Source organism: Taurulus bubalis, assembly GCF_910589615.1.
Source record: "Taurulus bubalis genome assembly, chromosome: 5".
NCBI lineage: Eukaryota > Metazoa > Chordata > Actinopteri > Perciformes > Cottidae > Taurulus > Taurulus bubalis.
This window is the reverse complement of record NC_136593.1, coordinates 10,597,593-10,620,713: the sequence shown is the minus strand read 5'-3', so window position 1 is coordinate 10,620,713 and position 23,121 is coordinate 10,597,593. Positions and strand designations below refer to the sequence as shown.

General features: G+C 39.1%; 4 protein-coding genes across 5 annotated transcripts in view; 1 reads left to right on the top strand and 3 right to left on the bottom strand.

Annotated features, from left to right (window-relative positions):
- Positions 1-950: 950 nt before the first annotated feature.
- On the bottom strand, positions 951-12,106 carry LOC306736338 (poly(rC)-binding protein 2-like; the record flags this gene model as incomplete). 2 transcript variants are annotated; one of them, XM_079217963.1, is made up of 14 exons in its annotated part: positions 12,001-12,106; positions 11,143-11,178; positions 10,516-10,638; positions 9,640-9,663; positions 9,508-9,540; positions 9,215-9,331; positions 8,987-9,118; positions 8,702-8,830; positions 7,407-7,481; positions 6,740-6,781; positions 5,547-5,646; positions 4,827-4,879; positions 4,478-4,647; positions 951-2,173 (listed from the first exon to the last, which is right to left on the bottom strand). In XM_079217963.1, the coding sequence occupies exons 2-14, from the start codon at positions 11,152-11,154 to the stop codon at positions 2,137-2,139; spliced, it is 1,047 nt and encodes a 348-aa protein (XP_079074089.1). In that variant the 5' UTR covers positions 11,155-11,178; positions 12,001-12,106. The 2 variants fall into 2 exon arrangements, with proteins under 2 accessions (XP_079074089.1, XP_079074088.1); XM_079217962.1 differs by lacking the exon at positions 951-2,173 and adding an exon at positions 3,467-3,890.
- A 494-nt stretch (positions 12,107-12,600) lies between these two features.
- prr13 (proline rich 13) lies at positions 12,601-15,188 on the bottom strand. Its single transcript, XM_079218428.1, has 4 exons — positions 15,128-15,188; positions 14,475-14,542; positions 13,842-14,365; positions 12,601-13,197 (listed from the first exon to the last, which is right to left on the bottom strand). The coding sequence occupies exons 2-4, from the start codon at positions 14,488-14,490 to the stop codon at positions 13,153-13,155; spliced, it is 585 nt and encodes a 194-aa protein (XP_079074554.1). The 5' UTR covers positions 14,491-14,542; positions 15,128-15,188; the 3' UTR covers positions 12,601-13,152.
- A 1,131-nt stretch (positions 15,189-16,319) lies between these two features.
- LOC306736642 (anti-Muellerian hormone type-2 receptor-like) lies at positions 16,320-21,213 on the bottom strand (the record flags this gene model as incomplete). The annotated part of the gene is made up of 10 exons (XM_079218293.1): positions 16,320-16,418; positions 16,571-16,707; positions 17,442-17,598; positions 17,807-17,964; positions 18,222-18,336; positions 19,030-19,251; positions 19,365-19,468; positions 20,106-20,201; positions 20,582-20,746; positions 20,958-21,213. 10 exons carry the CDS (start codon positions 21,211-21,213, stop codon positions 16,320-16,322), a joined length of 1,509 nt encoding a protein of 502 aa, XP_079074419.1.
- A 1,486-nt stretch (positions 21,214-22,699) lies between these two features.
- Positions 22,700-23,121, top strand: part of LOC306736641 (cell division cycle-associated protein 7-like) — a gene marked incomplete at both ends in the record, with an annotated part of 2,727 nt that continues 2,305 nt past the window's right edge. The window contains one exon of the mRNA XM_079218292.1: positions 22,700-22,813. Within this exon, the coding sequence (XP_079074418.1) occupies positions 22,700-22,813 (114 nt within the window). The remainder of the gene's footprint in view (positions 22,814-23,121) is intronic.

Here is a 23,121-nt window from a genome sequence, read left to right as displayed (position 1 = left end):
ATGGTTTTCTGCTTTCACTCAGGTCTGACTTTGCCAGACTTACGGCCACACGTTTGCAGTGTACCAGCACAGAAGAGATGATTTGCGTTTTATATAATTTCGCAATAAAATCAGTTTTTTTGACACTTAAGAATGTTAAGTTTAGTCAAACAGAAGATGACATATTTACCTTTAGCTTAATCAGTAATGCTGAAAAATGAGCAACACAATTTAGGAGTTTTTCCTGTCCCCTCAAAAAAAATAAAAGTGCGTTTAAAAATGAGGCCTGTGATATTATGATTTAACCACTTATATGTAATGCCCTCCCCCCCCCAACATAGCAGAATCATTTAGATAGTGATGCTTAAGTCCATAATATGGTTCATCGTTTTACAGAAAGGTCACCGACATTGCCCGACTCCTCACCAGCTGAAATTTTGGCCAACAGTAATTATTTCACGACTGTGCAAGGGCTCCTTCATAAGACCGTGTGATACATAACACTCTGGTTTTGATGTACTTGTGTCCCTTGACAAGCCTTCTTGTGTGCATGCGGTTCAATCTGACTGCACAACTGCATCCTGTTCCTCTAATTTATGACAGATCAGGTTCCACTCAATAAGCTAGAAAAGGCAGCTTTTTTATTTATCTATCTGGTATTAAGTTTTAAACTTGTAGAATATTTTAAACAGATTGTACCCCGTGGATGTAAAGCTAGGAATCCTCCTGCAGGATAAGATGTTGCCAAAAAGCAAAACTACTGCCCTCTAGTGTCTCGATTGTGGAGGTACTTGTGTTTCCGATGATGCCGATTGAAAAAAACCCTGTATGAACCGAAACGTTTGCTTTTTCTATTATTGTAACTGTACAATAAATATATTTAAGAAACAATTTAAAATAAAATCAAACCTATAAAATCTCCATTTGTGTGTCGAGTATACTTTAGCCAGTGACAAAATCCTCAAGACAAGTTGTGGTTTAAGCATTTCACATCTTTATTTCATTTTTTTTCTTTTTCTTTTTTAAACAATGTTGTGGCACCCAGGTCTACAGTCTCAAAACGTGCACAAAAGTTTTTCTTTCCTGCAAATAAAAAATAAAATCATTTTCTGAGCAAAGCAAAGAGCAGGAAACTAGTGTTAACTCACAACCCTTTCTTTGTCTAGTTCCAGAGCTTCAATCATTTCAGTTCCCAGCCTCATCACATCTAATAGACAGATCACTCAGTTTTAGGAGTTAAACCCCCTTTGGTAGTTTAAAAAAAAATATTTCCTCCATTTAAAACAAATATTGAAACTTTTTTTTTTAGTATATATATCAGTCTTTACAAAAAAAGTGAGGAGAACCCTCTGCTTCCAATTCCTAGAGCCAAGTCCAAATCCCCCAAAAACCTCCCATCCCAGCAAAATATCAACACAAGATCTCAGGACTAGGATAGGGGGGAAACCAGGAATGACATGTAGAGAAAGGGAAAAGTGACATGCGTAGTAATACACATTTGAAATTATCTGGATAAATTCGACCATGTGTTAAAACATTTGTTGTTATAACCAAATATAAATCAGTGACGGTGCATTGTACAGCTACGTATTCTCAGTGACATGAGTGTAATCAAAGTTACAAGCACTTTAAATTGAAAAGGTGACAAAGGGGGAGAATGATGTGTATATTTAAAGCAAGTGAGTATGGACATAAAATAGACAGGCCGACTTTGTGGAACTGGGTGAGAAAAAGGGGGCGTGTATATTTAAACACAATAAAACTCACTCTATTCTTATTTTTGATTATTTTTCCTTTTTAAAGAAAAAAATAATGACTGTACAGAACTAAATCTATATGCCTATTCAGAGTTTTCCAACTCTACTCCTCTGTGATGGTGAAGAAAGAAAATAAAGATAGAGGGGAACCATTGAAAAAAGTAAAAATTATTAAAACCTCCAACTCAAAATGTGAATTAAAAACCTAATTGTTTGCTTCTTTTGACTAAAACAAATGAAATAAATAATGAACTCAGCAGATCAAATCAGTGGCGGTTGACATGATTTCAAATGAGGAAGAGGCAGCATAATATATAAACTCTTAAGTCGGATAGTTGCATTGACTGCTTTATGGTGACCGATGATATAAAAGTGAGATTTAGTGCAGATGCAGTGTCTATCAGTTGGCTGCCAGTCCTGTGGCCTCAGAGGAAAGCCTGGAGAGACAGAGAGAGAGACATCCGGAGACCAGGGAGGGAGAGAGAATAAGGCATGCAATCAGACAGGCAAGATAAATGTAATTTACAGTACATTACATTAGAATAAAATGCTAAATAAGGTTTATCAATACATTGATTAGAAGAAATGTATGCGCCGATATAAAAAGATGGCTGCTCCTCTTTTCAACAGCTGTTAAGAGTCAGTTCTCAAACTGATACTTCATGGTTTTGCAAATTTAATAAAAGCAGTTTTAGAGTTCACCATCTTGAGAAATATGCTTACTCACATTCTAAGAGAATTAGGATTGATAGGAACCAGTTAACTTGGCATAAAGAACTGGAAACAGAGAGCTTCATTCTGTCCAAAGATAACAGAATTTGACTACCAGCCCCTCTAAAGCGCACTAATTAGCACATTGAATCTGGTTTGTTTGCACACAACAACAGAAATCTGTAACTTTCTAAAGTCCTGTCTTCACTGTAAAGATGCCAGGCAACTAGCTCAGACTTAAGAATAGGTAAAAACCCCCAATGCATTTTAGATTTTATTTTACTAATCTTTAGGGAGGTGCTCTTAGCTTTGAACAGAGGCAGGCTACTTGTTTCCAGTCTTTGTGTTTAGCTGGCAATTTGCTACATATTTAACATACAGACATGAGTGATATTCATCTTACTCAACATAAGATGCAAATAAGTACTGTCAAACTATTCCTTTAAAACTAAGCTTAACTGGGTGGATGTTTTAGTATTTTTCACATCAACAGAACCATCGAAATAAAAGGGTGGTTTGGCGCCGTTGATACCTGAGGGCAGATTTACTTGGAATTGAAATTACAATTGCTTCTTATACTAGACCAAAAGAAAAGAAAACCATCATGATACAAATACTCTCCATGTTAACAGCCAACAACAGTCAATTAAAATCCACTACAAGAAAACCATTCCCATAAATACAATGTGACATCTTAAAGAGAGCCGCTACCTGAGCAGAGCTTACACAAGAGAAATGGTTCAGTAAAATCAGTGAATGAATCCACTGTCCATGCTAGATTCAAAGTCATTTAAAAATATAATGCACTCAACATGTCATATCCTTTAAGAGACAGGCCAAATCAAGCTACATATGCCTATTTTATAAATATGGCAGCAGCCATCTGTCTGGCTGTTTAACACTGTGCATTTGTTTTCTGTCGTAAGCGTGGCGAGGCACAGCCAGATACAAAAGCAAGTGCAGGTACAGACAACAGAGAGCCTTGTCAGTACTTTAGTAGATGACTTGTGTTTCCTTTGTTAGTAAGGGGAAAGCCTTCGCCTTTTAGACTTGGAGCTCAGCTCCGGGGCAATTTTGGGCTCAGTGGGTATTGGGTGTGCGGGGTTACTGGCCCCGCTGACAACATGGAGGGCCAGGAGAGGGAGGGGCTTGAGACTGAGGAGACTTGACACACAGGCAGGAGAGCTGGGGAGCAGGGAATCAGTGGAGGAGGAGGAGGAGGAAGAGGAAGGAGTAGGCGGCCCTGGAGCCAACAAGGACAGAGGGATGGAGGCTGAGGGGGGCACCACACAGGAGGAAGAGGAGGAGGAGGAAGAGATAGCAGCAGAGGAGGTGGTGGTAGTAGTAGCGGTGGTAGTAGTAGAAGAGGTGGAGGGAGAGCACAGGCTGGTCTGTTCAGGGTTCAAGGAGGAGGAGGGAGGAGGAGGTTTAGAGGACTCTACACTGTAGAAAGAGAGACAAGGAGAGAGGGACAACACAGTCGGGATGGGTCACAGGGTAGGCTGGTGAGCAATGGGGTGGGACGGGGGGTAGTGGTAGGAATGGGGTGAGGGAGGTGTGTGTAGGGATCACTCAGGGATGTGATCAAAACAAGACAAAAAGCTTCATTAGAAACAAATGTCAATTTCAAAAACTTTTTTTTTTCTTCATCATATCTTCAGTGATTGATCGATGTGAAGCCAAGTGACGGGTAGAATAAAATGAAAAGTAGACTAAGAGACACCAAAGCCTAACACCAAAGTTATAATTAGCAGTAGCCAAAAAATACCATAAACCAAATAATTTGAACAAAATCTACATTAAAAAAAGTAAACGCAGCAGGAAGGCCAGGTATACAGTAAAATTGCATATTATATTATTTGTATTTTTTAATTTAAGATAGGACAACAAAACTGAAGTGTTTTCTTCAAAATAACTACATTTTAAACAAAGTGACCGCATCACACAGTCACCGTTTTGATCTTTTTAAAGCCTGTGACTGAATGAGTCACTGGTTCAGATCTGACAAAGTACATAACCGATTATCTCACCTGGCATTGATGAGGTACTCCGCCAGACTGATGCTGGCAGGCGAGCCAGTGATGGTGACCTGGCGGTCAGTCGATCCATCCACTGGATTCGCAATCTTGATCTGGGCGCCCGACATTTGCCTGATCTCGTTGATCTTGGCTCCCTGGCGGCCTATGATGCACCCAATAAGCTGTAGCAGACAAGAAAGGAATGCTTAATAAACCCCCGACTACACAAATAACACAGGCCTCTTGTAAAGTTAGCAACTTGGGAGCCCAGTCAAACCGCATTAGACAAAATCTGAATTGTGAATGAGAAATAAATGAACCAACTTTAACAGTGATAAAAGGCACAATTTGAAGCACTTACATCATTTGGAATGGTCATCTCATGGGAACTGGTTTGAGCAGAAGCATCCATCCCTGAAAAAAAAATAAAGAGTTATAACCAACAATGACAAAAAAAAAAGAAGAAAAAGAGTATAGATAGATAGAGTGAGTGTGAGAGTCATTGTTACGGTTGGTCCAATTGCTCGGCCACCGATAATAATCAGCCGATATTCGTTCCAAATGGTTTCCAACACTGATTTTCTTGCTCCCTCGCCTGCTCTTAAATTCGCCAGGAGGAACACTGCTGGACATGCTTGGCAAAAAATACACGCAATACATTTGTTGTGAGCAGTTTGATGTAGGGCCATTTTTTGTCAACCATAGTTTCTACATCAAATTGCTCACAGACCTGTGAATTATCTTGAGTAACCAGGTCATGATTTCTGGAGAGGGACATTGCTGTTGAGTTTTGTAATGTAAAATGCAATTTTTTTTTTGGGCTCTTTGACCATCACAACCTGAGTGCCAGACAGTCCTATTATATAGGAGAGACGGCAAACACCTCTACAGCCAATAAATAGCAGTACAGGTAAGAGGAAAACAATCTATATTTTTGGATGGGGGGGGGATCTGTCCCTTTAAGTTAAAATGTTTGAGGACCAAAAACATAATTATTTTGCTTTTGTCCAAGCAGTTCAAGCTTTTGGGGTCGACAACATGTTGCATTGAAAGCCTGTGTGGGCCTCGTTGTGCTGCATACCAGTGAATCCCTGGTTGCTTGGTGCAATGGGGAAGGGGCTCTGCTGCATGGCCAGCTGGTGAAGCTTGGTGAGCTGTGGAGAGATAGCAGCAGAGGAAGACTGTGAGAGTGACAGAGAGGGCAGGGAGAGAAATGGAACACACAGGAAGAGGGAAAAACCAGAACAAAAAACAGATCACAGTCAGTACAGACAGACACACAAAGAACCTCCGGCAAGAAAAAACCTTCTCTACTCAGGAAATCATTGTGTTTTATGACTTGTCTGTGTGGGGTACCCCATAGGTATTCCGCCAAAGTGCAGGCTGCATCTCTTGGTAATGCTTTCTTGCAGTCTTCAGGTTCAGGACAAAGTCACAAAACAGAACAAAGGGAGCGCGCTCAATATAGAGGTGATTTCCTAATTATGCCCAATACAAGACCCAAACATGAACTGATAAAATTTCAACTTCGCACCACACTTCAACAGTTATCACCACTGAATCTGGAAGCGTTGAGTTAAAGGGAAGACGGGTTTCTGTGGACAGATTCTAGTTTTAACGAACAAAAACGGCTGTCGGCAGTGACACACTGATTACATAATCACAATTAACTTAAATATAAACATGGTAGCGTAAACTGAACTAAGCGGTACCAGTCAAATCTCTCGCTCTGTTGCCAATATCCAGTGGCACGTATGACTAATATACAGTCTATCACATCCAAAGTTCCTGATAGAACATCTAAAGCTCATTAAAAATAGGGAGAAGGATTCATTTAGCATAGAGACAAGTTGGCAGAGCACAACATAATAATGAAGGGTTAATGAAGGGGGGGGGGGCGCAACATATTTATCTGGGACAGACTAATGAATGAGGCACATTAAACAAGACAGAACAATAAAGGAAAACACAGAAATGAGGGAGCAGCAGGAACAGATTATTATTCATGAGAGTCTGGACAAACAAACAACAAATGTCAGTTTGATTAACAGCTGACTGCTAATCAAATGACGAACATGAAGTACTAACAGTGCAGCTTTTTAAATTACAAAATGTTACAAAATAGGATAACAGTAGGTCAAAAATAAAATTAGGGGCATGTTGAGCTACAGTTATAGGCTGTAAAATGAGGCGTGTGTAGGTGGTATGGCAAAAGGACAGTTGTAGTTATGGGTGGGAGTGACAGGGTCATATGAAAATGTCTACTGCACTTACATCTGGCTGTGGAATCGCGTGCTGTCCTTGTACAGCATATGCCTGAAAAAAATTAAAACAAAGCCTTCATAAGCTCCTCATCTGATTTGGGTCAAGTTACCTCTCCAGCGCTATACATCTCTTGAGGACTCCAACACATCAAAGCCTATTCTGAACTCATAATTTAAGAATATCAACACATCCAAAGTCTTCACATTTCAGAGAAAATATCTTTGAGACGTCATAGTGGAATTAAGGAAAGTTTCTACGAAAGCTATTTCGTAAGATTAAAGACCATGTAATATTTGGCCAACAAGCACTAGAAAGCATGTTGGTTCTAACCAACAAAAACGACACATTTTAAACATAAAAAACAAACAATGAGAAAGTCCTATAACAAACTGCCTCTAGGGAAAATGTTTTTATGGTCATCAGACTTCTAAAGCAGTCTCTTCAAACAATTAGAAAAAGCAGCTTTGGTTGAAACTGTTTTCCAAACTTAGATACCCTGCGCACACAAACAAACTGTGTTGAAACTGTGTTGAAACTGAGTGAAATATATTCTGATCCTTTGATCCAACATCAATATGTTCAAGTATATAATATTCATTCCACACTGCCAACATGACAGAACACTGAAAACATGAGGAATAAAAAGCTTAACACGATTAACACGTGATGTATGTACCTGTCCTCCTGCGAAGATGACGGGGGATCCTGAAGGCTTGGGTCGGTAGGGAATAGTGACCCCCTTAGGGGGAGACTGCAGAGGAGACAAAAGAGATGTGTTATTACATTGCTAGCCGTGTAATCATACAATTGTTGCAAGATATACTGTAGAAGTTATTACAATTACAAATGTAGTACACTAGTGCTTGTGCCAACAATTATACTTAGAGCACATCAGCATGAGAGTACAATCGTTAAAACGCCACAGCTCTATACTAGGAATGTCTCAATTTAGTTTTGGGTTTTGTTTGACCCAAACACAACCACAACACTTTGAGTGTCTGCCAATATGGAATTTGAATCTGATGTTTATATTTTTCTATGGGATACAGCTGCATTTCACTTTGGCAAAGACAAATGTTTTTTTTATTTTTGGACAGAGACTACACAGAGAGAGAATTACATGCAACAAAAGGTCCCACAGTTGGAATCAAACCGGGGACGTTGTAGTTTCGTTGCATGCGCAGTAAAAATTAGGCACAAAGAAAAACATTTAATTTAAATGAATTTTTGTTCAGAGACCATTTTTTCCTTCCTGATACCTACACTTGTGTATGTGCTAATACCAAGTACTATTCCAATCTGTTAAAAACAAAAAAGGTTAAACTGGTCAAAATTTGCTCTCTAATGTAAATTCTACATCATTAAATAACTGTGTGTATGTATATATTTTCAGAACGTTAATTTTACAAAATAACATTTGAACACATCATGATTCATTTTTACTGACTAGAGCTTAATCTCATAATGTTACTCAATGCAACCTCCGCACGTTAGCGCCATTATTTAGTTAAGGAGCACTGTGCACTGTTGGTACATGTGCAGTACCATTCGGGCAGGATGTATGATATCACATGATAGTGATATTCTGTAGATGCAAAGACACACAGACTCTCTGATCCAACAGTTTAGGCTATATTGGAGGCATTTTCAATACTGCCAACAGTTAACTTATAAAATTAGTGAAGCCATCTAAATAAATTTGACAGATTATTAGCTTTGGATTTTGAATATATAGCCAATAATATAGTCATCCTTCAAAGGTTACTATTACTAATATTTTGAATAATGCCCGGTAGTGATTTAACAATAAGTGTACAGCTTTAATCCTGGGGATACGATCAAAACATGACTGGTCCAAACTCAAAGCACAGCAGCCAAAATCCCAGAAATCACACGATTTCAAATAATTAATTTTAAAAAGGTCAACAGATGCCACTTAATTTGCTTCAGAGCTTTAATGCATCTTCTTACCTCAAGCATGACCACACAGATCTGCTTCACACACTCAATTATCGACTGGGGGGTACCAGCAATGGTGATTGCTCGCTCTGTGGAGTTGGGGAGCATGTCTCCTGCCACTTGTACCTGAGCACCAGTTGACTGGAACACACAGTAAAAGTAGATGATAATTCAAGACCGACTGTGTATCAGTGTTTGATGTACTAAAGTCCACAGGTAGAAAAGTGACAAGACAGTTAATGCTGAAAGGATTCAGGCTTGCATGGTATTGTATTTAAATTTCTTCTTGATACATACTTCTCGGATTTCTTTGATCTTGCAGCCACCTTTCCCGATGAGGGAGCCACACTGGCTGGCAGGCACCACAATGCGTAGGGTCACTGGGGGCTTGCTGGTTGCTGTGCTGTTTGTCATTGAGCTACTTATGTCCTGGAAAAAACATAAAGACAAAGGTTAATCTAGTTTGTGTTGGGGCTGGTTGCTGCAGACTAGTTAATTCATAAATCAGCATAAATTGTGACCTACCTCTTCAAGCTTTTCAATGATCATGGAGAATGCTTTAAAGATGGCGGTGGTTGGACCTGCCAAAGTAATGATCCTCTCCGGACAATTGCCCTCAGAGATGTTGATGCGAGCCCCGCTCTGCAGACCGAGAGAGAATCAAACAATTAAAAGAAGAAATTTAGCAGAACTTCCCATAGTAAAGACAAATCTGTGGCCGCTTATAATAAAAATAAAAGCCGGCAATTGGTAATTGCAACAGTATATTAATTTGCACTATACCATAACTAGAATAAAGAAAGAAAAAAAGACCTCACCTCTTCTCTCATCTTCTTCACAGATTCACCTTTCTATTAGCAGATAATCAAAGTCAGACTCATCACTTAAAAACACAGATCTTCAAACAATGATAGACACTCAAATATCAGTTATATTTAATAGCAGCTTACCTTTCCGATTATACTTCCGACTTCCTAAAATAGAAAGATAACATTTCATTAGGCTCATTAATCGTGTTTTTACACTCGTCATTGTTGGACACGTCTAACCTCTCTAGCTCCAGCTTGCATAGCTTATAATCAAGTCCTTGGCTTTCTAGCATTGGCATTTTTTGTTGTTGTCTGAATTCACACAGGCGCTGTTGTTGACCACTGAGATCCAGCATGCAGTCAGCACACAGTAATTGTAGGCTGCTAATGCCTAGCTAGTGCTTGGGGCCATATTTTGGATGCTACAAGATAGCAGCGCTTTTAGAGGATCTTTTTGTGTGTGGATGCATCACAGTGTGGTATATCAGATTTTGAGCAGCCACTTGGCATCTCAGCATTTGAAACCACAACAGGCCACTGTACGACTCAAAGATGCAACAAGTGTGTGGCTATGCTGCTGTGAAGGACAGATTGATTTGTGGCAACAGCCAACAACATTTTTACCAAGTATCCGATGATAATAATACTTCTCGGTTTCAAGGTGCTCAGTGATCATGCAGAAAGGGATGCAGGGGAGGGTGACCTGCTTACAATAAGATGCGGGCATTATTTCTGAAATAACTAAATAGCAAAGAGGACTAAATACAAGAAAAGTGAGCCCAACTATTGTGACAATGACAAGGCAAACAAGGTCAATGTAAAAACACAAACAGAGTAACTTGCCAAAACACCCACTCCACTTTCCTTAGTCATATGGGATCACGTCACCCAAGTCAATAACCGTACTCAACATATCAATTTTCCTGCCCTTTATACATCCCTGAGGAGCTTAATTTCCATGAATATAATGCATAGACTTTTAGAGTGTCGACACATGCAGCTTATGGCTGACCTCACCTTGCCATGCATGAGCAGCCTAATGGTAAGGGTGACATTGAGCCCTCCTTCAATCACACCGGAGTCCATAACTGCAACCTGGGCGTCAGTACAGAACTGGGGTCTTTGGTCACCGAGATGGCTCTAAAAGGAGGTAGCAGAAGAGAAATGATACACCAAGGATGATGATGTCATGGGACTGCAACTCAGTAAAGGAAAACAGAAAACATAGCATGGAAGTAGATTAGGTTTAACAAATGTAAGATATGTGGTGTGCTTTTTATTCAATGTATAACAAGTGGTCTGCTAACACAGCTTGACATGTGGTCACCAAAGTGGCAAATACTAAATATCGCTCTTTAGAGTGAAGTTACAGCAACAATCCCACCTACAGTGAGTTATTAGTACGCAAGTGTTTACATCCTAGCATCTGAAAGACATCTGTCCTCAGCTGCATAGAGGTACTACTTTAAAATATGGCCACATATTTAATAGGTCAGCATACCTAAAGTATATAAAGGCCCGTTCACATAGTTTAGAAATTACCTTATTTTGTTAGCATTCAGTTAAATCACACCATGTAGCTAACATACTTTGGCTGAACGTGTAATGTTGAACAACACATTTTGCAAATATATGATGTAGTACCTGGTTTTCCATTTGACAAATGTCTCCTTAATGAACCTATTCAAAAGAGAACATGATAGATCTGTGTCACAGCTCATGCTAACATTATTGATCATGAAAAATGATGCGTACTACGATCAATCCTAAGAAATAGCTCAGGACTCACTTTGACTGTTCCAACAACACGCTGCTAGTTTGGTGCATTTATTTTTCAAACACCTGACCCAAGTTAACCGACTCCAAACAAGAAAAACAGCAATGAATCCATGCTAACTGAAAAACATAGCTTACTGCTTGTATGCTAACGACGTCTTCATTCGCGATAAATCAAGTTTATCAACACATGTACGAGCTATTACTCTACACTTATCATACCCACACTAACTAGAATACATCCAAATGTATGTCCACTACGAAATGTGGACATTTAAATGCGTACGTTGCGCGCGTGGGCCAGTTCAAAGTAAGTCCATTAACTATTTACGCTTTTTGTAAGTCTGTTAGCTGCTTAGCACGTTGGTCGCTCACCGTGCCGGAAAAATGAATGGAGCATGCGCTACTTAGCTAAGCTAACTAGTTAGCTTAATTAGTCAACGTTATTAACAGCCGACCCCAATATCGACAGCTTTCACGGCGTTGTAGGTTAGTCCTGGTTTGATAAAGGACAGGAGCCGAACAGCAGACGGCAGCGTTTTAAAGCCACATTGAAATCAAACTTCTCGCTCAGCTAAGCTAGAGACTGCGTGCTCATCATCGTGCGGCCTGTTAGCATGCTGGACGAAAAGCAGCTAGCTGCTGGGCGCGATTTCTTTTCCGCTACTTCTGATCATAACAAATCCTATATATTTTTTAAACACCAGATATTAGAATAAAACTCACCTGATTAGTGTGCTGGTAAGAGGCGGGGGGAGGGTTGGGGTTGTGAGGGTAGAAGGGGAGAGGTTCGGGAGGGTAGAAACCCGGGGGAGAGTTGAGAAAGGGCTCGGGGAAGAGGGAAGAGTGATGTGAGATCGAGCTCCACTCCTTTGCACAAAGACAACAAAATTATAACCTCTGAACTTTTGCCTTTCACCCAAACCAAACCCCCCATCCTGAGTTTTGGTTTGACCCACATATGTCCAAAAATCGCGTCTATTAAAAAAAATAAGTTATAGTAGCACACTTTTTTGTGACGTTATGCAACAACGTAAAGTAAAATGAAAGAATTTAATTGAAAAAATAAGTTTTTGCGCGAATGATAAACATAGTTCTATTTGTTCACAACAGGGAGCTCTGATGGCCCACGCGTTTTTATGTATTAAAAAACAAATTAACAAATAGATGAATGCTACAGATGTTTCTAATATGTTTATATTTCCAAACTTCAATAAGATACTTAATAATAGGCACACTGGTGGGCGTAAAGTGTATTGCAACTCAGTTTTTAACTTCAACTATTTACCATCCTGGCAAGAACAAATTCTGCTAGTCTTTTTGTTATTAAAGATGTTTAATTGAAGACCCTTTATACATTATAATAATGAATGCAGATACAAAGCAATGTAGACGTATGCACGCTGCAGTCATGTGTAGCAGTGAACACAATTTAGCATAAAATTGGCCTAAGTAAAGACTCTATATCTGTATCATTCTGGTTAAACTTCCTAAAAAAAGAGAAAAAAAAGCAAAATATACATATTTTCTTTTACTAAAATCACAATGTCAGACAGTCTCATAAATCAGCCCCTCTTCAAATTAATTCAATAGGTTTGGACACTAATGCAATTGTAGTGAAACATTTTACATAAACACAACACACTGGAGACATGATGGAATGCAAACACGACAAAGGGCTGTGAAACGGTTTACAGCAACATCGTATGCATGCATTTCTAGCGAGATATGATCAAAACGTTTTTCTACCATTATTTTATTTAATTTTCAATTTATATGTCCTGTTTAAAGTGATAAGTATGACTTTAGTGTGTTTATTTTTATTAGTACAGTTGCACTGTAATGCAACATTTCTGAAAAAGCCTGGTGGCCTCAGTCTTAGTCACTACTGCTGCTGCTGCTGCTGCTGCTGCTGCTGGAGGACTGTGAAGAAAAAGAGAAAGATTATATAGTATACGCATTCATATTTTAATATAGTTTAAAAAACAAATAGCAATTGTTGAAGAAGAATTTTGAAGATGACCCCCTTAGCAATGGCAACCTGTGATGGCCATTTTAATTAAAGTATTTTATAACATAATATAAACCAAACAATTAATTCAATATATAACAAACTTTTCCACAGATTAAATCAACAATAAAATTAATCTGCAGTTTCAGCACTGTATTTACCAATGTTTTTGTAGAGAACATATAGTTTTACTTTCCATAATTCAAATTAAGTGTTTTGTCTGTGCTCATACAAGCCAGCAACATCTTGCATAATACAATCCAGTGACTCTAGTGGTTATTGTTTGTTTTGATGTGCCATGACAATCTTAATGATAATATATCTATATTCCTCTTTAAGTAAAACGTAAGCCATGTCTCTGCAGCTGTGCTGCACTTTGCACTCGAGTTATGAGTGCATTTCTGTTGTTTGCAACACTGACTGACATGAAGTTGGATGCCTGGGCCTGTGGGGTGTAGGCAGGTTAAAGTGTAATCTTGTTATCAAGTATTGGCATACATTTCACCTAAGAAGAGCAATTTAAAACAACGTGGCGTATCTTCAAACCATATCTCACCTTGCCATGTTTGTGCCCCTTCACTTTCTTCATTTTTTTCACCTTTTTCATCTTTTTGTGGGCATGATGTCCAACCAACCCCATTCCCATTCCCATTCCCATTCCCGCCAATCCTCCGGCGCATGGTCCAGCCATGGGATTTAACCCTCCATGATGATGATCTTTGTGGTGCCCTTTGTGGCCCTTGTGGTCTTTATGGCCCTTGTGGTGTTTAAGGCCTTTTTGGTGACACCCTTTTGGAGAGTGCGGGTATGGACCTGGGTGAGCACCAGCAGGAGGGACTAGTGGATATCCACCAGGAGCCATAGGATAAGGATGAGCTCCCGGAGTGTTGTAAGGCATGGTCCCTGGAGGAACATGTGGTCCCATGGCTGGGTTCATGCCAGCTGGGTACTGCCCAGCTGGATATTGTCCAGCTGGGTATTGCCCATGTGAAGTTTGGGGAAAGAGTCCTGATGGAGGTGCAGCCGGATATGCAGGGTTGTAGCCGGGAGGGAAGGCAGGGTTTGGTGGGCCGGCTGGACCTGACATAGATAAAAACACACATACACACATTATTTTTCAAAGGACCTATATCAAAAGGCCTAAGACATAAATAATAATATGCTGGTTATGTATAATATGATATCCCACCTTGATTTGGCCACATAGTTAGGATCTTTTACCTGACAAGTCAAACACGTCAGGGCTCAATCAAACTCCTGAGAAACAGTGAGAACGTAAATTCAATGAATATTTGATTATGTGAAATGACATTACAAGCAAAAATACCCTCGTATTTCTTGTTTTGTTCTACAAAGAGTTAACATTTTGCAGCAAACAGCTGATCGATTGTCAACATAAATAGTTTTATGTCAATCAGCTGAACCTTTATATTGTGCGATGCGTTTTAGATTGTCTGGAAATGTGTACACTGAAAACCAATGCAGTCAATACAGCTGTCACACAATGAACGTTACCTTCATGGCAGCTGAGCTTTGTTTTAAAACTTTATTACAACTAACAAAATACTTCAATAAACTATACCCAGTGTACACAACATGTAATTATTTTTCAGACATATTACAACATTATGCACCCATCTCGACTCATGCCGTGTAAAACATAGCCAGTGTGTTCTCGTGAATGCTTCGACAACTACGTTAGACTTTCTTCAGTTAACTCAACATTACGTGTGTGACATGACAGAAATCAAAAAGCTCTTCCTCATCCGATTGCTGTAGTTTCTGTTTGTTGTGTTCTATACATGCTATTTATAATCAAAACGGTCAATGTCATAGGTTTACCTTGGAAACTTTCTTCAGGTCTGGTATCTCAGTTTATCAGAAAAGCTGTGTTCCCTGTTTGTCTTCCGCATTGAGCTGCGCAGAGGCAGCAACAAAAATGGATCAGGAAGCCACGCCCATTGTTAAAGGTTACGCGCGTTAATTACGTCATGGCAAACATAAAAACAAGTTGCTCTACGGGTTTCTGTGATACAAAAGATACATGATTATGGTGTACTCCCATTGTGAGTGATATATTTCAAAAGGGAGGAGCCAGACCGGGGTTTGGCCATGACACACACACACACCTGACTTGAAATGACAAATAAATCAATGACTTCATGGATCAATAGTTATGCAAGCAGCTACATACAACACAGGGCTTTCTACAGCTATAATACGTTTAATTCGAACAAATACGATTTAAAAAAACAAATCCAGGTATTTTGACATGTCATGGCAGGAACACACAGTTGCAATAAATAACAACAATGACGGCTATGTTCGATTTAGATCTGCTTCAGAGATCGAGGTAAAGGCCTTTTTCACAACAGGCAATTTGATTTCAATAAAATATTAAAAAAAAAGTTTAATTCTAAGTTTTTAATTCAAGTATCCGATGCCAGTGTGACAGTGAGGCCGCATGGACAATACCAGGAAATCAAAGCAGCCAAAAGGAATCACGCCATCATTAATTATATTGTGCGTGTTCTACTTTGGCATGTCAAAAACGTTTTTAGTCAAAGGGCCAATACACCGGTGTAACAGAGCCCTCATTTACAGTGTAAGCTCCACCTGAGATCGTTTCAAGTCAAAAAGTCTGCTGTGAAGCTTTTTAAGTGTAACCGAGTAGTCAAGTGTTTTATCTTTTTCATAATTACTATCTAAATACAAAACCATAATCATGTATCATAGTTAGATACCATTAGCTAAACAACCTAACATATTGCTTAGATTACAGGAATAACATATTTTCATCATTTGAAAAAAACAACAATAATTCCCATAATATTATAATTTTGAAAGAGCAATGGGAACATGTCCAAGTCAAGAATATGAATAAGAGAAAGACATTCTTTAATAAGGGGCTACTTTAAAATTGATGAAAATATACTGAAAAGCTAAACAGTGGTGACACAAAGAGAATAGTGCAAATGCTTGATATGTAGATTACCAGTCAACCCCAACCCAAAAAGGGTGATGAGTAACAAGACTAAAGAGACACTAATCTGCCCGCAACACACTCAGCAGTCAGTCGAGCATCCGCATCACAGTCCCAACAATCTGTCATGAGTTCCTGCAGCACAGGACCCTGAAAGTTGAGATGTGACAATTGTGTTGATACATTGACAAACTTAATTCAATATCATAAATATTTTCCTGAGCTATCCAGTATGTTTATCTTCATCGCTTCCTAGCCAATAAAAAAAACTAGGTTCATGTAAGAAGCATCTGTAAGAATACCTGTGGTAGCAGTTCCCAGTGTTTAGGTATGGAGGGTCTCTTTTTCAAGTGAAACACATACTGGCAGAGGCTGTCCCGTGTTGCATTGGCTCCAAGTTCAGATTCATAAGGCAACAGATGTTGTGGAGCAACACCGCCTGCAGATGGAGACATTTGCATGAATTTTAACATCCATTCAGGACCACAACATAGATGACCTACAGCAGGTAAAATAAGTATTGAACACGTCACCATTTTGCTCAGTAAATATATTTCTAAAGGTGCTATTTTCTCCAGATGTCGGTAACAATCCAAGTAATCCACACGCAAAGCATGAGACTAGTTTGTCCATGCAGGAGGCGTCTTGAACCAACAAAGGCTTTTGTACCAAGTGTTAAATACATTCCAGTAAGCGTGTTCAATACTTTTCCCCTGTGTCATTCCATTTTATTACACATAACTTAATTTCTGAATGTATTTGTTCGGTTTTCTCTGTATGTATGGATTACTTGGGTTGTTACCAACATCTTGTGAAAATGTCATATCAATAGCACCTTTAGAAGTATATTTACTGAGAAAAATGGTGACGTGTTCAATACTTATTTTACCCGCTGTATATATTTAAGCAGAGCACAGAGATACAGTCGATTACACAGATCAACCTCAAAGGGAAGTAAAAGCAAAAATTGTGACAGTCTGACAATATTGGTTGATGCAACATTTACTAGTTTTGATTAATCATTATGAGGCGTGGCATTCTTCAGCTGAAAAATAAATCTCATTAAATATCGCTCTTTCAAAAGTACAATGAGTACAATTTTAAGGGTGGAGGGAATTGGACTCAACAAAATTATTGACCAATTCTCATGATTATCTGATCAAGGTAGTTTACCTTCAAATAAATCAGAGCAGCGCATACAGATCTCCCACAGCAGTAGTCCCAGAGCATAGATGTCTCCCTGCATGAGACACATGCTGCTGCTTAGGTTTACAGAGCCTTCCAGGATCTCAGGGGGCATGTAGCGCAGCGTGCCCATCTGAGCATGACCCTGCAGATGGACGGTTATGGGAATTGGTTGTTTATATGTATTAGATGCCGTCCCACTGCATGTTTTCATTTTCTTCTTTGAGAACACCAAGATGAAATCATAAGGAAAGTGAACGGTCATCTTGGTGTTCTCTTCACTCTCACTTTCCTTTTGATTTCACTGTACTGTGAATTAAAAATAATAAGTTGTCGGTCCGCCTGAGTCTCACCTCCATGTTTGTTATGTGGCTCTGCCAGCTGCGATTTCCTGAACAAGAACGCAGGATGGTTGAGCATCCAAAATCACACAGCACACAGGTACCATCTGCTCTCACAAGCACGTTGGAGCTGCTGAAATCTCTGTGGGCCACAGGAGGTTTATGCACATCTGCGAGAAAAATAAGATTTTGATTTGTATGGATATTTAACTGCAGTGGACTTTAAAGATCAAGTACTCAATTCATTTTATTTGAGATAACAGTTCAAGCACATCATAAACTATTAATCAAGTTTGATATTGTAGCTCTCACACGTGCACATCAGCCCACACAAACGGAAATGCTTTCTACATTATCTCACACACACACACACACACACACACACACACACACACACACACACACACACACATATTCTGACCAATACCATGTTTTTGAAGGTCAGAGTGCAGATAGGAGAGTCCCTGTGATAAAGACTGGCACAACTTCAGTGTCAACATCCAGTTGGGGGTGTGTTGACACAGATAGGAGTGGAGAGAACCCTGAAATCAAAGGGACACAAGCTATTTATGTCAAAGAACGTGAACATTTAAGAGTTAAAGCATTTGCCCACATTGGCTTGTGTACAATAATGAGTGTGATCATGTATCTACCTCATATCACCTTTTTGGTTGATATGACAAACTTAAGCAACAGTATTATTCATTTGGCACTGTGTTTGTAGCCACCTGATGAATGTAATTCCAATATCCACTGTCTATTATTATTTTTGGACTCTAGCAACTTCTGAGGGAAATGTATGGCTCTTTACAACTTAATGCTCCACTATTTTCACCAGCTGGTCACCAACTGTGTCTGTCTGTTTGATGCTGAGCAGTTAGTGTACAGTGGGTTCCTTATAGCTTTTTCCCTGAAAACTACTGTCTGCTGAGGGGAGCTGCAGATTCAGGTGATACGTCTCGAAAGGTTATATGGCGACCACTTTCCTATTGTCATTTCATTGTTAAATAAAAATATTGATATATAGTAATTTTAAGCAGTAGTGACTTCATTTTAAGGTTCCATTTTCATAATTAAATTGCTTATAAGAGTTAAGTCCTAATGCCTTTCTTTTCTTCCCTGTCCTGATTATTTTTTCTGTTCCTTTTTCTTTTTCCTCAAATAACTTTTGATCTCTGAGAAAATGTAGAAATGCACAAATTATTTCAAAGTTAAAATGACTTGTTGACACTCACACATTCAGCCAATTGCATGACAATGAACCAACTGCCTCCATCCGGTTTCCTCCCAAAGCCCAGAAATTGGGCAATCCCAGCATGATTCATCAGTGGTAGCTCATAGACCTCCTTCTCTGCAGTACATTTCTGTTTCCAACCTGCAGGGAAAACTTTGACTGCCACAGTGGATCCCTTGTATTTCCCCTGCCAAACAATTGCAAAATGCCCATGGCCTACAATCTGAAAATGTAAGAACATACAGGTAAATTAATGGGACGTGGTACAACATATCATCTAACTGGATTTTGAACACCGCTGACCAAACAGGATAAATCCACGTGATAGATGGTTACCTGCTGTAGTTCAATGTCATCAATGTGAAGCTCAGAGGTTTTAGTTGTTTGGCAGGAACACAGTCGTGAGACACGGTCATCATCAAGGGAGGGTGGTTTATCCTCTAAAATAATGAAAGTTGACAGATCTTGACTACCACATAGTCATTGACGGTCTTCTGACTATAAAGTCACAATTCATTTTAAACTAGCCTGACTGAATAGCCACAGGAATCTGACTGAAGAGTGACAAACAAAAGGACAGAGGTAAAAGGGAGTGTTATAGCAGAGATAAACACCAAGGTCAGACTAGCAGAGAGAATGAAACAGTTACAAGGTCAAACAAAGACATCCTGAGAACGGAATCTGAGTTTAGTGGAAACATGGCTCAAGAATTTTTTTCTCTAATCCTCTGAGAAGCAGAGAGGGTACAACACTTTTTACCTTTATGCAAAATTCTAAACCCACAGAAAGTGATAATTTGGGAGCTGTAATCTTAACTCTATTTCCCCATAACGAGCAGTAATGTGTGAGCGATTTAAATTAAGTTTATCTAAATCTGATGGATCAAGACAATAAACTCCTCTTCTATGTGCACGTGTCGACACCTGCAAACATCAACAAATAATTCAGTGTAAAGGTTACTCTAGTTTAGCTCCCAATTTCTGCCCCTGTGTTTATTAGATCAAAACAACACATTATTAGAAACATCAACACATTTTTGCATTTCTATCTTGACGTTGAAAATATAAAGGATCTTACTTTTCTTCTTGACTATGCATCTCAATTTGGCTGCAATGAGCAGCAAGATGCTCAGGACTAGCAAAGCAATACTTATTGCAGCAACTTCATTTTCATCTAAAAAGTAAGAATGAAGGAGAACATTGTTAATGTTAACTGTGAATAATGATAACACCCCTTTTGACTCAATCAATTGCATTTATTACTTTACATGTTTCATTATTAAGCGAATATAACATCAGGAAAAAAATGATAAAAACACAAGATATTAACTGAAGAAAGGCGAAGCAACCTTCCAAATTTCAAATTAAAGGGTAGTAGAGGGTGGTTTATGGTGGTGGTGTAGAAAAAAAATGTATTTTGAATCAATTATAACATTTTCTGTAAAGAAAATAAAACAATACCTCACTCTGTCATAACGTCAGGATATTATTGTATCACTATGTTGGTTGCAAATGATATTCAACGATAAATGAGCAATCTTGTCATGGTCATACCTACAAAATAAGAGTAGGTGGGTCGAGGCTCTTCCAACTCTGGGATCCAAGTGATGTTGCTATTGCAGAGGTCTGTGTTGCACACACACACAAGGACGCGACCTTCATAGGGTGTGTGTGACTTGCAGGTTGCATCTGGGCAAGACTTTCCAGCAATATCACAAGCTGCAACAGAACAATCAGTAACACAATATAATACATGAAAAACAATCGAAGCCTTCAGACTAACATACATAACAGCGAATAACTAGTCAACATTCATTTTGAGAGCAAGAATGTGTACGACTCATAATAGTACAGGACATAATTCAGACCATGCAGACTAGTCCAAAGCTATACTGGTCCAGATCTCTTGCGTTTTGCCATGGTTTCTTACCAAGAACGTCCACCTCCGGCCGGCCATCAATGTTTAGAAAATAGCCCACGCAGCATTGGGTGTTCTCACATAGCTGCACCGACCCAGTCACATTGCCAGCAGTTGTGTATTTCTTGTTGTATTTCTTGTTCTGGGGAGTCACCTGGAATGCACACCGTCTCTTCTGAGGAAAAGACTGGTCGGAGATGCATATACAGATGCATGCTGGGAGGAGGAAGAAAAACAAATAGCTGTTGATCACATCCTCCTCAAGCATTTCCTTAATGCTAGTTGATGCAGGTGATATTACAAGGCATACACTTAGGGCGTTTATTGACATATGCAGCATTAAATATAGGCAAAAACAAGACTCAAAATTAAGCATTCATAAATACAATTTTTCTGCTTGATTCAAAGACACCCACTCAGACTCACCCACAGCCAAAATCAGCCACCTCTGCTGCATGGTCGCAGTCACTTTGAACTAAGACCGGACAAGCAGCGAGGCAGTATTTATCAGTCCTGGGAATGTGAGAGGAGTTTCTCATGTCACTCCCACTCCCACACATCTGCATGTACAACGAGCCTGCCATACAATGGGGCTGTGGGAATCCAGGACAATTGTCAACATAATTATTTCCCACTGTTAAGGAATCTCATGTGTTCTCTCCTGTGGGGTGTTGTCCTTCAGCGCCCTCAGTTCTGTAGGGCCACAGGTAAACTCAAAGAAGTTTTATACAAATCCACAGGAAGAGGAACTTTAACTCAGTGAGAATAGCCAGTGATTGTGTTGTTTCTTTTTGTCTTATCTTACTATGCCCCCAACCCCCAAAAAAATGTGTGCCCAGTTATAAAGTGAAATATAACTGGATAACTTAAATATTAAGAAGGCAATAATAGCAAGTCTCATTGTGTGTAAAAAGAAGGACAAATAAAAATAAAGGTTGTGCCTAAATTTGGATGTATTAAATCAAAAATTATGGCACGAAAACAGATTCATTATAATTATCAAAATTGTGGTACGGTCAATATTGTGTATGTACAATACTTTGGTTAACCTACTAATGTGTAGGAAAAATATGTAGAAACTATTTTCCACAACAGGCGCCATGTTTAAGAGCATTGCTGAAAATGCCCACCGTTTCGTCTTTCAGCCGTCTTGGGAAACAAATCATGCATTCACTTCCAAAATGACTATTTACGTTGCTCAACGTTTCTTGGAAATAACTATTTCTTGGAAATAACTATTATAACTATTTCCAAGAAACGTTAAGCAACCTTGTAGGCTAATAAAACATTGCTTCCTTGGTCTATTAGCCTGAAAGGCCTCTGAACATTGTGTCTGTGCTTGGAGGGCGCCATGTTGACTAAGATGCTGAACGTTAAGCTAAATTGAAAAGTTACGGATAACTCTGGGACTATTTTTGTGTCTTGAAAGGCTGCATGTTTTGTTATCCAGCTAACCCCGTGAGGGCGGAGTTTATTCTTAACATGGTTCGAGGCTCGTTCTGTGCACTCGTGCTGCCCTGAACTACAAAACACGCACATCGCATTTTCAATCAGATTAATTGGACAGGTAACGTATACCTCCGCGTGGACGGGCCTAGCTAGTTGGGTCCCTGTCATCAAGAATAAAATGGTGTAAAAATAACTTAACATCACGTAATGATCAAGTAAATGCGTCCCACACATGATTTTTAAATATTTTTTTTTAGGATAAACGTGTTGTTGTAGTTAACTCTCTTTAGGCAGGGGTTTTAGGAATGGACGCCATCACAAAAAAGCTAACGTTAGCCGATGTTTTCGTGGATGACTCGGAAAACGAGCGAACATTTTATGGTTTTTCTGACCGAGAGATCAGCGACCACTGCGATAAGGTGAGTCATTTGGTTTAAATTAAGGCCTGCATATTGTTGGATTGGAAAAATAAACATAAACCTACCATCTTAATAAGGCACGTGGTTTGGTTGTTTTGTCATCTAATATTTTAGGAATATTGCCCTCTCTACGGATGTGTCATACTTAAATGAAGCTGACTTGTGTTTTTTATATTTTGCTCTAATAAGAAGTTTAGACAAAAATCGATACATTTTACTGCACTTGGAAACTAAGGTGCATCACTTGCCAAATGAGAAATAACGTTCCTGTGTTAATCAGAATTCAAATTTAGAAGAAGAAGATGAAG